This window comes from Melanotaenia boesemani, chromosome 21 (assembly GCF_017639745.1).
Source record: "Melanotaenia boesemani isolate fMelBoe1 chromosome 21, fMelBoe1.pri, whole genome shotgun sequence".
NCBI classification, from domain to species: Eukaryota; Metazoa; Chordata; class Actinopteri; order Atheriniformes; family Melanotaeniidae; genus Melanotaenia; species Melanotaenia boesemani.
Window position 1 is genome coordinate 10,190,632 of NC_055702.1, and position 13,485 is coordinate 10,204,116.

Consider the following 13,485-nt stretch of genomic DNA (forward strand, 5'->3'; position numbering starts at 1 on the left):
GGAGATTAGAACAACAACAGAAACTCAAAGAGCTACTGGGAAAATATTAAGATAAAAAATTAGACCTAAATTGAGTCTTTGAATAAAAATTGGTTACAAATAAGGAATTTATCCATGTCTAAGAATCACTTCATCAGAGGAAGGTTGTGTTGCACTGCAGAAGTAAATTACAGTGGTGGTGCTAACTCTGCTAACAGAACATTGTTTAGTAAAGCTGACAGCTCCATGTGGATGCAGATATTTTTTAGTGAAAATACAGTTTTAGTCTTATACATAGTCACTAAACTCCTCATGGACAAGTAAATAATTTTATTATTTAGCTTTCAGTTAAAAAAATGATTAATAGTTTCAAGCAAATTCAAACTTTTGATTTGTGCACATGCAAAAACTCTTAATTACTATGTGAATGCATGCTTACTGAAAAGAGACGCTGTTACTTAACTTCGAAAATGGGATTTCTTTATAATTTAAATGAACTGAGCACGAGTGATGAGAATCTACTAAATCTGTCTTCCATAAAGTATAAATATACTGCACTTGTTCATGTATAATTTAAAACTGACTTTGAGGAGGAATTCTCAGATAAAAAAAAGCTCTCCTCCAAACAGTTGCAACACTGCAGAAGTCAATTTAAAGACTTCATAAATAAATAATCTAATAACAATACTGATCTCTGTCGCTTAACTAAATATAAAAGAGTACTGACGTGATTATCATGGCATGACATGGCATTTTGTGTTTTCTGTCAGTTTATCAATTTAATTATAAAAAAAAACATTTCCAGAAAAGTTGAGAAATTCTCTAAAATCCTATAAAAACTTAAAACCTTAACTTACTAATTAGTTTAAAACTTTGTCAAACAGACATAAGTCTAAAGAATTGATTATCAGTGTCTTCAGTGCCCAAATTAAAAGAACTAAGAAAATATAAACAAATCTAGAATTTGATGCTAACAACACTCAATAAAAGTGGGGAGAGAGACAAGGAATACCTGAAACGTTTTACAGAATATAAAGGTAATGCTGTCCTAAAGGACTGGACCAGAATCAGACTGGTGACAAGTAAGGGAGCCAGGATTGGGTATAAAAGGAATATTCACAAAAATTATTATTCTTACTAAGCAAGGATGGGTCAAACTTTGCTATGGGATTCAATAGGGAAATGACCCCAAACTTTTGAACAGTAGTGTATATACACAAATGCTTACAAATATTTAATCTTAACTGAACATTTGGGTTCACTCTCACTAAATATCTGAACCTGATCCAACTTCATAGATGTGTGCATGGCTGTCTTATGATTAGCATATTTTGAAAATAATATAAAATAAATGCAAACAATATTTAATTAAAATAGGCTGTTGTAGTGTGCAACTTGTTCTCGTAATTTTAGGTTTTCTCCATCGCTTTTTGATAGAAAATTATACATGATGTCGTACAGTTTTATTGATCATATAATCATAAGTCTTCAACAGTAATATAATAAATGTTTAATCACCAGTCACAAAATGATCTGAACAAATTGTTGAATATTTTGAAGGACTGGTCGTCAGCACTGACACGCTTGACAACTGCTATTCAGTTATCGCATCTTTCTGGTCTTTTGTGTCTTTTCTGTAATTCGAAGAACGATCTCTTGTTGTCTGTAGAGCAACTATGTTTATGGGAGCCAACCACAACACGACTTTCAGCATATTTAAAGGAAACTCTACGAAAATCAAAGAAAAAGTTATGAGGATTGAAAATCCATTGGTGTTACACTTTAGCAAACTTTTATTTTACTGGTGAAAGACCAGACAAAGCTCCCAGATGTTCCCAGATGTTTGCGCTTGCCCTTCACCTATTAAGAAAGCTTTTACAAAACTTTTCAGCTTTTTTGGAAATTGGGTTTGTATAACATAACTCTGACACCTCCTTAATGGATGTTTTCAATCTACAAGCCCACAAATTAATTACACTTCATTGCACGGACCCAAAAAACATTAATTGTCACAGCTCTTTAAAAAGAAATTTAAAAGGTAAATTTAATGAAAAGCTATTAACTTGAGTCATCTTGAGACTAAGCTGCTATTGTATATATACATATTTTTCCTCAGCCTCAGTCTATCCCTGGCTTTCAACATATCCATCCACCACACAGTTTACATTCTCGTATCCACATTCTGACCCGTCTTCAGGAGTTTGACAGCCTGGGTGCGCTCATCTGTCTCCTGAGTGTTCTCCTCGTGGACGTGGTTGTGAATCTCCGGCTCTGATGTGAGGGGCTTGAGTCGCTCTAGGACCCGAGTGACGAATTCTGCCACGTGGGGGGAGAAGGTGGGTTTTGTGTGGGGCAGGGCCACGTCTATCATGAAGATATAGGTCAGGACACTGGAGAGAGGGGGTAAGGGAGGAGAGGCAGAGTAAGAAGAAGGGAGTACAGAGAGGAAAATGAAGAAAAGAGTTATACAAGCAGAATGGGAGCAGCTGAGACTATCATGGCGCTTTAAACTGAACACACAGTGTTTCCCCTACCATTGAGACCCACCGCCCCCACTAAAAGGTCATGTTTATTTATTTTGATCTCGTTTTCTATACAGCGCCAAGTTATAGTCATTTCAAGTTCCCTTTCCTCTAGAACAGGTTTATACAGTGTTCTTTGATTAAAAACTAATCACTCTGATGTTATTTATCTGCTTTACATGACAGCATGTCATAGCTGCTCTCTGTCTCTCTCCGTGAGTTTCGCCCAGATGACACCCGCATAGACCTGTGCGCTCTCACACAGGTGAGAACACTTCCGTCAGCTGACAGAGTGCATGATTCAGAAAAAACGTCAGCCAGCTGAAAATCAGGCAAAATATGGTGTATAATACTTAGAGCAACTCCACTGAATGAAATGGTCTACATTCAGGACAAGTGTTTTCTGAGAGGAGTGTTTTAGGTTTTGTTTGTTTGTTTTTTATTATGTCCTTTTGGTCATTTATAAAAAACTGGTCTGCAATGTTCAAAAATGGGACATAACTTCACAGCTGAATCTAGCTGTCATGTGATATTTACATAAGACTGTTTTGTCATTATCACGTGTCAGTTTTCTCTGTAATGCTATGACAGATTACCTGTTACAGCTACAGAGTTCATGATTCAGCAGAGCTAGTTTTAAGGTTGAGATTCATACCCTGTTAACTAAAGAGTAATAGACTTAAGGCTCATTTATGCTTGATGCAGAAGATGGATACGCAGACGGACGGACAGTTTTGTCCATCTTCTGCATTAGTTAATTTGCGTAATTTGGTCCATTTTCAGGAAACTTAGCTATCCGTTGTTTGACGAAGCAATACCATCGGAAATCACGGGGGCAGTGCTGAGCAGAATAGCTGACATGCATCCAGTAAAAAAAACAAACCAGAGAAGAAGAGGATCAGCAATGGAACAAAAAGGCAGAAGAAGAATGAAGACAAGCACAAAAACTTTAGAATTTGCACAGCCTTTTGAAGAAAGACTATGTGAGTGTTTAGAGCGTGTTGGGTGGTTGGAAACAGCTTCATACTGGTGCACTACTGCTGCCAAACGATGTCTGAAACTGATGCCAGCTTGCAGGAGCGAACTCCAAACTTAGCACTGCCCACTAGTGAAAGAACTGACTTAACAACCATGGCAACACAAAAGATGCATGGAAGTATGAGGACAGCAATGTATGACGACGTTTGAAACGGACATCGCCATTTACGTACGTAAGGGAGCATAAATGGGCCTTAATGGTTATTTGTTGATGGATGGAAGGATGGATGTGGGTCGGCCTCAAGGCTGTGAACCTAGGGGAAACACTGGTAAATCAAATTAACCTATTTAAACATTAGGAGGTAATCCAAAAGAGATAGAACAAAGTTAATCATGTACCTGCCAATGCGCTCCCTCACATTTTTATACACCTGGGTGAGTTTGGGCTCCAGGTAAGCCAGCAGCCTGTGCAGGAGTTCAGAGACTCTCCACTGCTGCTGGGCCAAACCTCCCTGAAGCACATACAGCAAACTGACACACACAAACATACACACACAAAATTGAAGGGTGAGAAGAGAAAGATATGGAGGGGTCATTACGTGTTACTGTGGCAGCATGTGTCAGCAGGTTACTACTGCAGCCAGATATCAGAATCATCAGAAAAAACTGTGATGATTCACACAATCACTGCATAGTTAGTTATACCTGGCATCTCTGAATGAGCCACTCTCTCCACTGAGGGGACTCTCCATCAGCAGCTCAAACAGCCAGTGGAGTTTTCTGGGGTCTCTTCCCTCCTGTTGTGCAGCATCCAATGCAAAATAATGTCATAGTTTTAGAAAAAAATATATACATACTGTAGAAAAATGTGGTCCTCCATTCAGGCACTGTATGCACAAACATTAGGGCTGAATTATATGGGAAACTTTCTTGAATTTTCCATATTTCTGCATAAAAATGACCTCAGATTGCCACATAAATCCCTAAAACCGATTAAGATAGCCCAATTAAACAAAGGCCATTTATTTTAATAGAGAATTAATTCCAAAAATACTTATATAATATATATATATATATATATATATATATATATATATATATATAAGTTGCAAAAGTCTGTAACATTAGCTTTCAGCATGTGGTATGACACCCCCATGGTGAAGGTTTGTACTTTTTTGCAAGCATGCATAAATTTAGCAACTGATACAAAGCACACAGAGCAGAGGATAAGTTATAAATAAAGAAACAAACAAAATGATATGCTGACTTGATAATGGAAAAAGATGAAGAGTGAAGGGAAGTTTTTAGAATTCATCATGAAGGGGAAACAAAATCTGCAACACTAAATATGGACTACTATTTTAAGATTTGTGGAATCATTGAGATCCAGAATTTAAAAAAACATACATATCATGAAAATAAATATACAATCCTTGAGCATTTTAGATGTTAAATAAAAAGATGAATGAAGAATCTAGACACCTAAACTATACTCAGCAACTCACACAAGCTGTAGCGATGCACGTGCCCCAGTCTGTGTAGGTTTCCACGGTGATGTTGGTTAAAGCTGTCCTGATCAAAGGGCACAAAAGCTGCCATAACCTTTCCACCTAAGCACACACACATACACACACACACACACACAGTGATGGTTTTATTGATATTGACTTTTCTCATGAAAAAGCTGAGCAGTTTGTTATGTATGTGTTTATACCAGCACCTTGCTGAAACTCCAGTGTTTGCTGCCTCTGATTAGTCCTGCAGTAATCTCACACACACAGCGCTGGGAGCTCTCATGGGGGTCACTAGCGAGCTGCTCCAGGTGGGGCCATAGCAATGGTAGGAACATGTCGCCATAGTTACGAAACAGTCCCTGTCAATCAAACATGAGCATGCAGGTTTGTTTGGCAAGTAAATAAGAAAGGTTTTTTTGTTTTTTGTTAGGAAAAGGTGGATTATAGTGATTTATTTGATGCAAGTAAACTTCTTCCTGACAGCGAACAATAAATCACAGAGAATGAAGACAGAAATTGCAGCTTTCTGGAGTCGAGCCTCAGCGAGATGTGGTATGATGTGTCACTTCTTTGTTAAAAGCTTGTCATGTCATCAGAGGACGATAGTAAAAATTGCACCTTGAAGAGACAGAAGCGTCGAGGGTTGAAGCTGTCTTTTCCTTTCCGCTCCTCCAGTGACAGAAACTCTATCAGCTGATCGATAAATTCAGGGTCCGAAAAATATTCAAAGATGATCTTTTCTCCCTGAGTGACACACATGCACACACCAAATGTTTTAATAGTAATTGTAAGGCGTCTCTGTGATATTTGTGTGTATATTGCATGAGCACACACCTCACTCATCTCCTCATATGGCAGGTCATCTTGTGGCTTTTCAGAAGCTGCATAGATCATCATTTCTCTGAATGGAGCAGGAGACAAAAAAGAGGCTGCTGTGATTTATAGATAACAACACAAAGAAATAATCTGGATAGACACATACTGTCTTCAAATAAGCAGCAAGGATAAATGGATGATTATAAAGTCAGTTAGTCAGCAAGCCTTCCGCATTCCAAGACAGCCAACCCTCAGCCTATACATCAATTCTTCTATTTAGGGCAGGCAGTAAGTCGTTCATTCTGCCTTATCAGGGCTGGGCCATGACAGGAAGTCAGTTCAACCTCCTGCTAGTTATCCAGCCACCTAGATCAGTCATCCGGCAGTGAGTCAGACATAAATGTGGCCACAAAGCCACAAAGACAAGCTTCAAATCAACCAGGCACTTAAGTCAATCAGCTATTTAGTCCTTTCCAACCAAGAAGTTAATCAGGCTTTGAGTTTCTAAATCCACCACCTCGATAATCAGTCATTCTGCGTTTTACCTCGGCCATGAGTAGTAGCCCCAGTGTGTTTTCTCCACATAGTGCAGAGAGTCCCACTGTTCTTGACTCAGAGGTAGATTGTTGCTATCGTACTGCAGCCAGCGATTCCCCTCACGATCCCCTACACACATCCCCTCTGGTTCCTGGATATCACCTGCATATAAAGTGCAACTGTATTAAAACATCCTGGACACACACACAAATAAATGTATTACTTGACTTACTGGTGGGTGAGTGTGTGTTTGCAGTGGAAGGTTTTGGAAAGCTGCCGTGCTTCTTGGCACAAAATAAGAATAATTTTTTAAATTTCAGGCAATTTATCTTTTAATAGAAACCAAATGAAGATGTATATTAGGTTCTAAATGTTTTCTCAGGGGTAAATTACCATAGAATTAGTCCCCACATCATGATGTATTATTTTGTTAAAATTAAAAACTAAAAAAATCCTGCTTTTTCAAACAAGAATTAAGCCTGAGCATTGTGTATTTAGCATGTCTGTTGGCATGCAAACTCACTGATATCTGACGGCTTCACAGAAACTTTCTTTCTCTGCCGTTTCAGCTGTTTCAGGATACCAGCCATCACTGAAATGGCAACCTAGCAGAGAGAAAGATTATAGTGATAATTGATAAAGAAAGGCATCATAAGTTTGTCATCTTAACTGTAGCTACAGTACATCCTGGTGAGAGTCTAATTTTAATTTACAGGCAGAGCAGATGGAGTGACAGAGGGTCCTCTGGGCCCGATAAAACAGTATGTATATAGTTTTTAACATTAAAACTTGCAAACCTGTTTTCAAAATACCTCCAAATTAAACTTAAAAGCTTAAATGAGGACCATATGTTCATTAAAAAAGTGATAATTGTACTAGTATCTGTTGCATCCATCCATGGCAGTAGACTATAATATTCTTGGAAGCAAGTTCAACAGTCCCAAAGCATTGTTTTGTGATCTTAGTATTATATTGCAAGTTCACATATGAACCCAGGTTTTCTGACCCTGTGTATGAGCTTTTCTGCGTTAACAGGCAGATGCACAAATGTGAAGTTAGAGACGAATATTTAAAGCAAAAGTAAAAATCCAATTCAGCTTATCCTGACAACGGCTGCAGCCAAATAAGGAAGTTTGCTTAAGGAGATGTTTAAACTGCAGACTCTGTGAATGCAGAATATTATCAGGCTTATCAATATCACTGAGTACATCCAAATGTAAATTATACTTGTCTTGTATTCTTTTGGCATTGAAAACTATATCCTCATTTTTCCATTTCCTAACCTGGCAGTCTTAAACAGTCTAGAAAGCAAGGAATGAGCAAAGAATATCAGAAAAGTAATATATATATATATATATATATATATATATATATATATATATATATATATATATATTTACTGTAAGTCCAGTGTTTATTAATATCTTTTTAAAAACATAAAGTCAATCTTCTACCTACACAAGCTGTTGCACTTTAATTAGTTTCAGATAAGCATTTCCCTCAGCAGCAAACGCATTAATTCAAACCTACTGGCTACTTTATAGACATAACCTGCTCTGGAGCAAGACAACCATATTTAGGAATGTCTGCCCTCTGCTAATGGTTTGAAATATGGCTTTAGAGTTTATTTAAAAACAAAATGTTAATCTTATTAATATTAACAAGGGTGTGTCTTAGCTAATTGGCCAAGAATGCAACTGTTACACTGTAGGAAGCAAGAGAGAAACTTGCACAAGTCACAGACAGAATGTTGTTAACAGAGACTGTGAATAGTCAGCGGCAAACCCTTAGTGAACTTTACTGGCGTTTGTAGCTTGCTGTTTTAATCTGCAGAAGCAGAGCAATTATTTAGCTGTATTCTGTGTGCAGACTTCTGTTGACAGAGCTCTTTTCCTGCAATGAATTTCTGTTTGCTTGCTTGTTTAACAAAATATGGTGCAAGGAAAGGTGTGTGTTTCTTTAGCAGGAAAGCTAACATAAAGCAGTGTGTGGTTCTGATGTTGTGTAGCAGCTGCCGTCTGGCTCGGTTTGACCATATGCTGTGCTTTTGATAGAATGCTGATGTTAGAGGTTCATGCGAGATTTGATTGGCTGTGTTGAAGTTTGATAAACACCTGCTGGAAGATACAGCTATGAAGAAATTGTATGAAGATGCACATTGCTCCTTGTTGTTTCTGCCTATTCCTCAATGCAGATTATGCAACTTCTACTTAAGTTGTGATTTATAAAAATTCAGATGGCTGCTCAAAACATTTTAGACATGCATATAGATTTCTTTTTGATGATATTTATTTCCTGTTAATGTATTAATCTAATGTTAGTATTGGTAAGAAATGTAGTTGTTTTGTCTGGGTGCTCTGCTATGTTTAAATGGAGGTGATTTTCCTGGTAAATATAAAAAAAAATGCATACTGTATATATACACCAGGGCATAGCATCTGTGTTTAAAGTGCACCAAGAAATGTCTAAATCTATATGTGGGAGCAGATTTTCAATATCTATGCTTATCTCTGCGGTTTCTCAGGCCTACAGCCTGAGAAACTGCAGGATATTTGTGTGGTTGAGGCCCAATCTTACATCTGAAATATTACAAAAAAACAAAGCTTTTAGCCACTCTATTTCCATTTTTATAACCCGAGGGAAAAACAAATACCTACCATGAAGTGTTTAGATTTTATCTACACAAAAAAACAAAAACTCATACAAACACACACATAAAAGCAGACCTTGCGTATGCTGATGGAGTCATGAACAAGACTCTGTGTGAAGTAGAGGACAGCGTCAGGGGGAAGGGGGTGATCGTCCCTCAGCTGGAGAGCCAACAAGTCTGTAGCCATGTGCTCGAACTTCCAGGGCCTGAAACACATACAGAGGAAATGTAAGCGTCTTAAAAAAGTAACTGTGATACAGCCAAGAATCACTCAATTGAGGCTGTCACAGCAGCAAAGTTCCCTCACAGCTTTAGGAAATGCACTTGTTGATGATTCTTAAGATAACATGATGTAAGTCTCACAGTAAACATTTTAAAGTAAATGCATAACACATATCAAGTTAACATATGGGTAAAAACCTACAAGTCTTTGTCTTCAAGACAGTCCAAGAGGTCATTGACCAGCTTCTCATATTTCCTGCACAGAAGAAAAGCATACTAGTCAGTTGTACTTCTCTTACTGCAATGCGTTTTAATAAAAATAAACACAATAAGAAGTAGTAAATCCCGATCTTTTAGTTCATCTTTAATTGTGGGGAAAAAAAGATAAGGAAATAACAACATAAGCTAAAATCTAGTTTATATTCCTACCGTGCAGCAACCACATTTCTGATTCGCTGACGTTGACCCCCCTCTTTCATCTCCTCCTTGGATGGTAACTCTAAACAAGGTGCAGGATTTTTAGATTGTGCCATTTCATTGGCTAGCTCAACGCATCCCTCAGATACCTAGAGATGGAAATGGACAAACACAGTTAAAAACTATTCAGGTAAGGGAAGTGTGCTGACTAAACAAACATGTCTCTCACAGTGAAGATGATTCCAATGGAGTCATGCTGGCGGTGGATCCTGTCAGTGATGTCATCAAGCAAGTGACCAATGGATGGCTTCTCCAGGGTCATCGAGGGTGACAAGCCACAGCGGACCAGAGCCGGCCACACCTCCCCAATGCAGTCCCAGTCCCTTGTGCTGGCTAGACAAAAACCACTCTGTGCACCCAGAAGGCAGTACAGAGCACCCTGTAGAAGATACACAAACACATCACATCAGATGAACAGTTATCCACCTGGTTTGGGACGGGGGCTTTGTTTTTAGATGTCCCGTCCACATTTTAAAGTTTAATCTAAATTTATTGTCTGCTTAAAATGGCAAATAATCAGAACATGTTGGTCAAATATGCGTAAAATGCAAACAAAAGAAAACAAGAAAAATCCAATGTACAGAAATACAGTAAGCCCATGCAAGAGTAATATAGTATGACCAGGGCCGGTTCTAGGAATGCATACATGAGGGGGCAGGCATAAATTTGAAGGGGGCACTATGAGTACATACTTCAGCATTTTCTTGTTGTTTTTTAAGTGTTTCTTTAACGGAACTGTGCTGTTAGTGGAGTCCAACTTCAAAGAAATGGATTGCACTTTGTCAGGCCTCTACTCTAAGACCTGTCCAGCTTGGGTGTCCCACCTGAAACCAAAGCTCCTGCTGGTATAGCTCTTAGAGTCACTGAGGCACGCAAACCCCCTGACCACAATAAGGTGGCAATCCCTCAGGGGGGGAACAGAAAATATCAATAACAAAATGAAGTAAGAAAAAAGAAAAGAATGATCCATTATCAAAGCTTTAACAACCAACAAAATAACAATTGCCCTATTGGACAGCCATTAGATGTCTAAGCATTTTGAATAAATTTGAAACTAATAACAATAAACTCAACTATCTGTGTGTTTGTTTCTGTCTGTATATAGACCATAATGATTAAAGAATCAGCACTACCTTTTTTAAAAGCTCTAAAAAATGGATGCATCATGCAGGAGGACTGAATGAAACTTTCCAAAGTGGGTTTTGTGGCCAGAGTTTTTTTTTTTTCTAACTACAACTCTCCAAGATCGGAAATGCACATTGTCGTCTGTTTAAGCTGAGGCATACATGAAGCTCTGAGCTGAACTGCTGAAAGCAGCGGGAATGTAGAGTGAAACTTTCTGTTATTTTTTTCTTCAAACTAGCATGCTGAACTAAAGGCTGGGCGGAGCTTGAGGGGTCTCATATGCGCAGCTCGTTTTCCCTCAGTCTGTATTGTACCGAGGAGGCAGTCACATCTATGGCCCGTGCGTGATTGATCACTGCTCCTACTAACAGGCGTAGACACGTTTAAATAGAACAGAAACAAACCCCAGTTGACAGAATAGATGCAATAAATACGTCTGTTATTATAAGTATTTATTCAGTATCGCTACAACACATTTAACAGAGCTTTACTCTATAAGTTTTACCGCTGGAGCTCAGCAGCCGCTCTCTCTACGAGGGGGAGAAATATGACACCGCAAGATCAGGCTGTATGTCAACTCATTTGCATACTAAACACTGATTGGTTGTTTTCTGTGGTGGTGGGAAGGACTTGTTGAAGACAGTACAATGGATCCTGTGAAGCTCCGACACACAGAGTTCAGTACAGAGGGGAGAGAGCGTTTGGAGAGATTTGCCCATTTCGGCGCATTTGATTGAGGGGGCAGAATGTTTGTTTGAGGGGGCACTGCCCCCTCTTGCCCCTGCGTAAAGCCGGCCTTGAGTATGACACTGATGTTGTTTTCCCAGTTTCCAGAGAAGGCCTTTTATAGAGCATTGGCTTCTTGACAGTAAATGCCCTCTCACCCTCCTTCTGCAACCCAGCTCTGGGGATAGTGAGCAAACATTTTCCAACAGAGTGTGAAAAGAGAGAAGGGCAACAATGTGAGACAGAGCACACCTGCCCAAACATCAAGCAAGAAAACTTTAATATCAGTGAAAAAAGCTACAAATTTGCACTAATTGATGGATAAAGGCAAGTAAATGTATACTCAGGATTTAGTTTTAAACACACTGGAATGACCGCTATTAGCATGTGTTGTATGGGTGTGCAAGAGTGTGTGCACGCCACCTTGAACTGCTGTTCTGAAACTGTGGTGTTTTGCGGTGACAGCATTTGTAAGATGTGGGGAATCATGTCTCTGTAAGAGAAGCTATAGGTTCCCATTGCGGTCAACAGCACATTCTGTGCCCTGCTGCGTACCTTGAGGACACAAACACACACACAAATTCACACAAATGATCATGCACAGTTTCTATTTATGTTATCACAGGTATGAAAGTGGTAACCAGTAACCAGTTGATGTTTTTTTTGTTAATTTGTCTTTCTTTTCTTTTTTTTTACCTGGCTGTACGTGCTGGTAGAAAGCAGCAGCAGATCACAGAGCAGATCCTGATGAACCACTTTGTATTCACTGCCCTCAACCACCAGCTTTCTCATCTACACACATAAAAAATACCATTTCCAGTATATACAAATTCAGAAAGTCTATTTTAGGTCATGTATGAGTTACTGTGTGATCATGCATAATGTCTGTGTGTCATCAAATGCACCTCATGCTGGAGTAAAACCCGGTCAATGAGCAGCGCTCTAATGTGCTGCTTTTTCCCGAGAAGCTGCAAAAGTAAAGACGAAAGGTTTAAATCACCCTATAAGTGCCTTATTGAAACTGACAACAATCAGTGACCTCACATGCTTTTCTTACTCACCCTGTTTTCCATGGACTTCTTAACAAGAGTAAAGCTTTTCCAGCGCGAGTCAAACTCCTTCTTATGAGTGCCACGAAAAAACATGAGGTCACTGATAATCTGTTGTCAGACAAGCAAAGGGCAGCATGAGACCTTGACGAGGCCTACTGTAGGATAAAATAAGTACATTTCACGCTTTGTAAAGACTGAGTACCTTAATGATGACAAACAGTGACTTGGTATCATCCTCCGAGTGCTTCAAGATGTGACCTAAATTTGAAAAAGTGGCAATAGATAAATTGTGCATTGCAGTCACATTTCAAATAGAGTGGGAAGTTAAAATGTTCTCTTACAAAGCAGCAGTCTCATAGTTTGGCAGATGGACTCTCTGTAGTTTTCCTGTGAATCATCTGTAGGGGAGGAGATTCACAGATGTCCCATATGGACACAAAGTGAATGATGAGTATCATTTTTGCCCACGGAAACTGAGAGTGACTGTTTGTGCATGCTATATGGTTTTTTGCTTACCATACTCAACCCCTACATGCAGCTTGATCTCCCCCAGATTTACCATAGAGGGCACCCTGGGAAAGAGAAAAATGCAAGAGGAAAAATGTGATAAGCCTGCATGAACATGTGCGTTGACATTAGTGTGCACATCTGCAGTCTCACAGGTCAGGTACTAGCGGTCCATCCAAAGGGGGCAGCAAGCTTCCAGCTCCAAGAAGGCAGTGCTGCACAATAGCAAGACTCTGCAACAACTCCTCCCTGTGAGTGAGACAGCACATTACAGTCCTCCAATAGCAATATGCGTGTTTATGTGTGTTATGAGTAGTCTGACAAGCCCCCCCCACATTAACCAGTAAAATACGGCTACAGTTTTGTTTGTATTTCCTTTG

The 13,485-nt window shown here is 39.1% G+C and overlaps 1 protein-coding gene across 1 annotated transcript in view; it reads right to left on the minus strand.

Moving 5' to 3' along the window:
- psme4b (proteasome activator subunit 4b) overlaps nt 1-13,485 on the minus strand; it is a 35,648-nt gene that overhangs the window by 5,634 nt on the left and 16,529 nt on the right. The window contains exons 21-41 of the mRNA XM_041974538.1: nt 13,259-13,354; nt 13,115-13,170; nt 12,940-12,996; nt 12,801-12,856; nt 12,608-12,706; nt 12,452-12,514; nt 12,243-12,338; nt 11,970-12,101; nt 9,865-10,074; nt 9,648-9,784; nt 9,421-9,474; nt 9,073-9,202; nt 6,870-6,951; nt 6,355-6,508; nt 5,828-5,894; nt 5,612-5,737; nt 5,200-5,352; nt 4,985-5,089; nt 4,185-4,276; nt 3,879-4,010; nt 2,167-2,369 (exon numbers count right to left, since the gene is read on the minus strand). Of these exons, the coding sequence (XP_041830472.1) occupies nt 2,167-2,369; nt 3,879-4,010; nt 4,185-4,276; nt 4,985-5,089; nt 5,200-5,352; nt 5,612-5,737; nt 5,828-5,894; nt 6,355-6,508; nt 6,870-6,951; nt 9,073-9,202; nt 9,421-9,474; nt 9,648-9,784; nt 9,865-10,074; nt 11,970-12,101; nt 12,243-12,338; nt 12,452-12,514; nt 12,608-12,706; nt 12,801-12,856; nt 12,940-12,996; nt 13,115-13,170; nt 13,259-13,354 (2,300 nt within the window). The remainder of the gene's footprint in view (nt 1-2,166; nt 2,370-3,878; nt 4,011-4,184; nt 4,277-4,984; nt 5,090-5,199; nt 5,353-5,611; nt 5,738-5,827; nt 5,895-6,354; nt 6,509-6,869; nt 6,952-9,072; nt 9,203-9,420; nt 9,475-9,647; nt 9,785-9,864; nt 10,075-11,969; nt 12,102-12,242; nt 12,339-12,451; nt 12,515-12,607; nt 12,707-12,800; nt 12,857-12,939; nt 12,997-13,114; nt 13,171-13,258; nt 13,355-13,485) is intronic.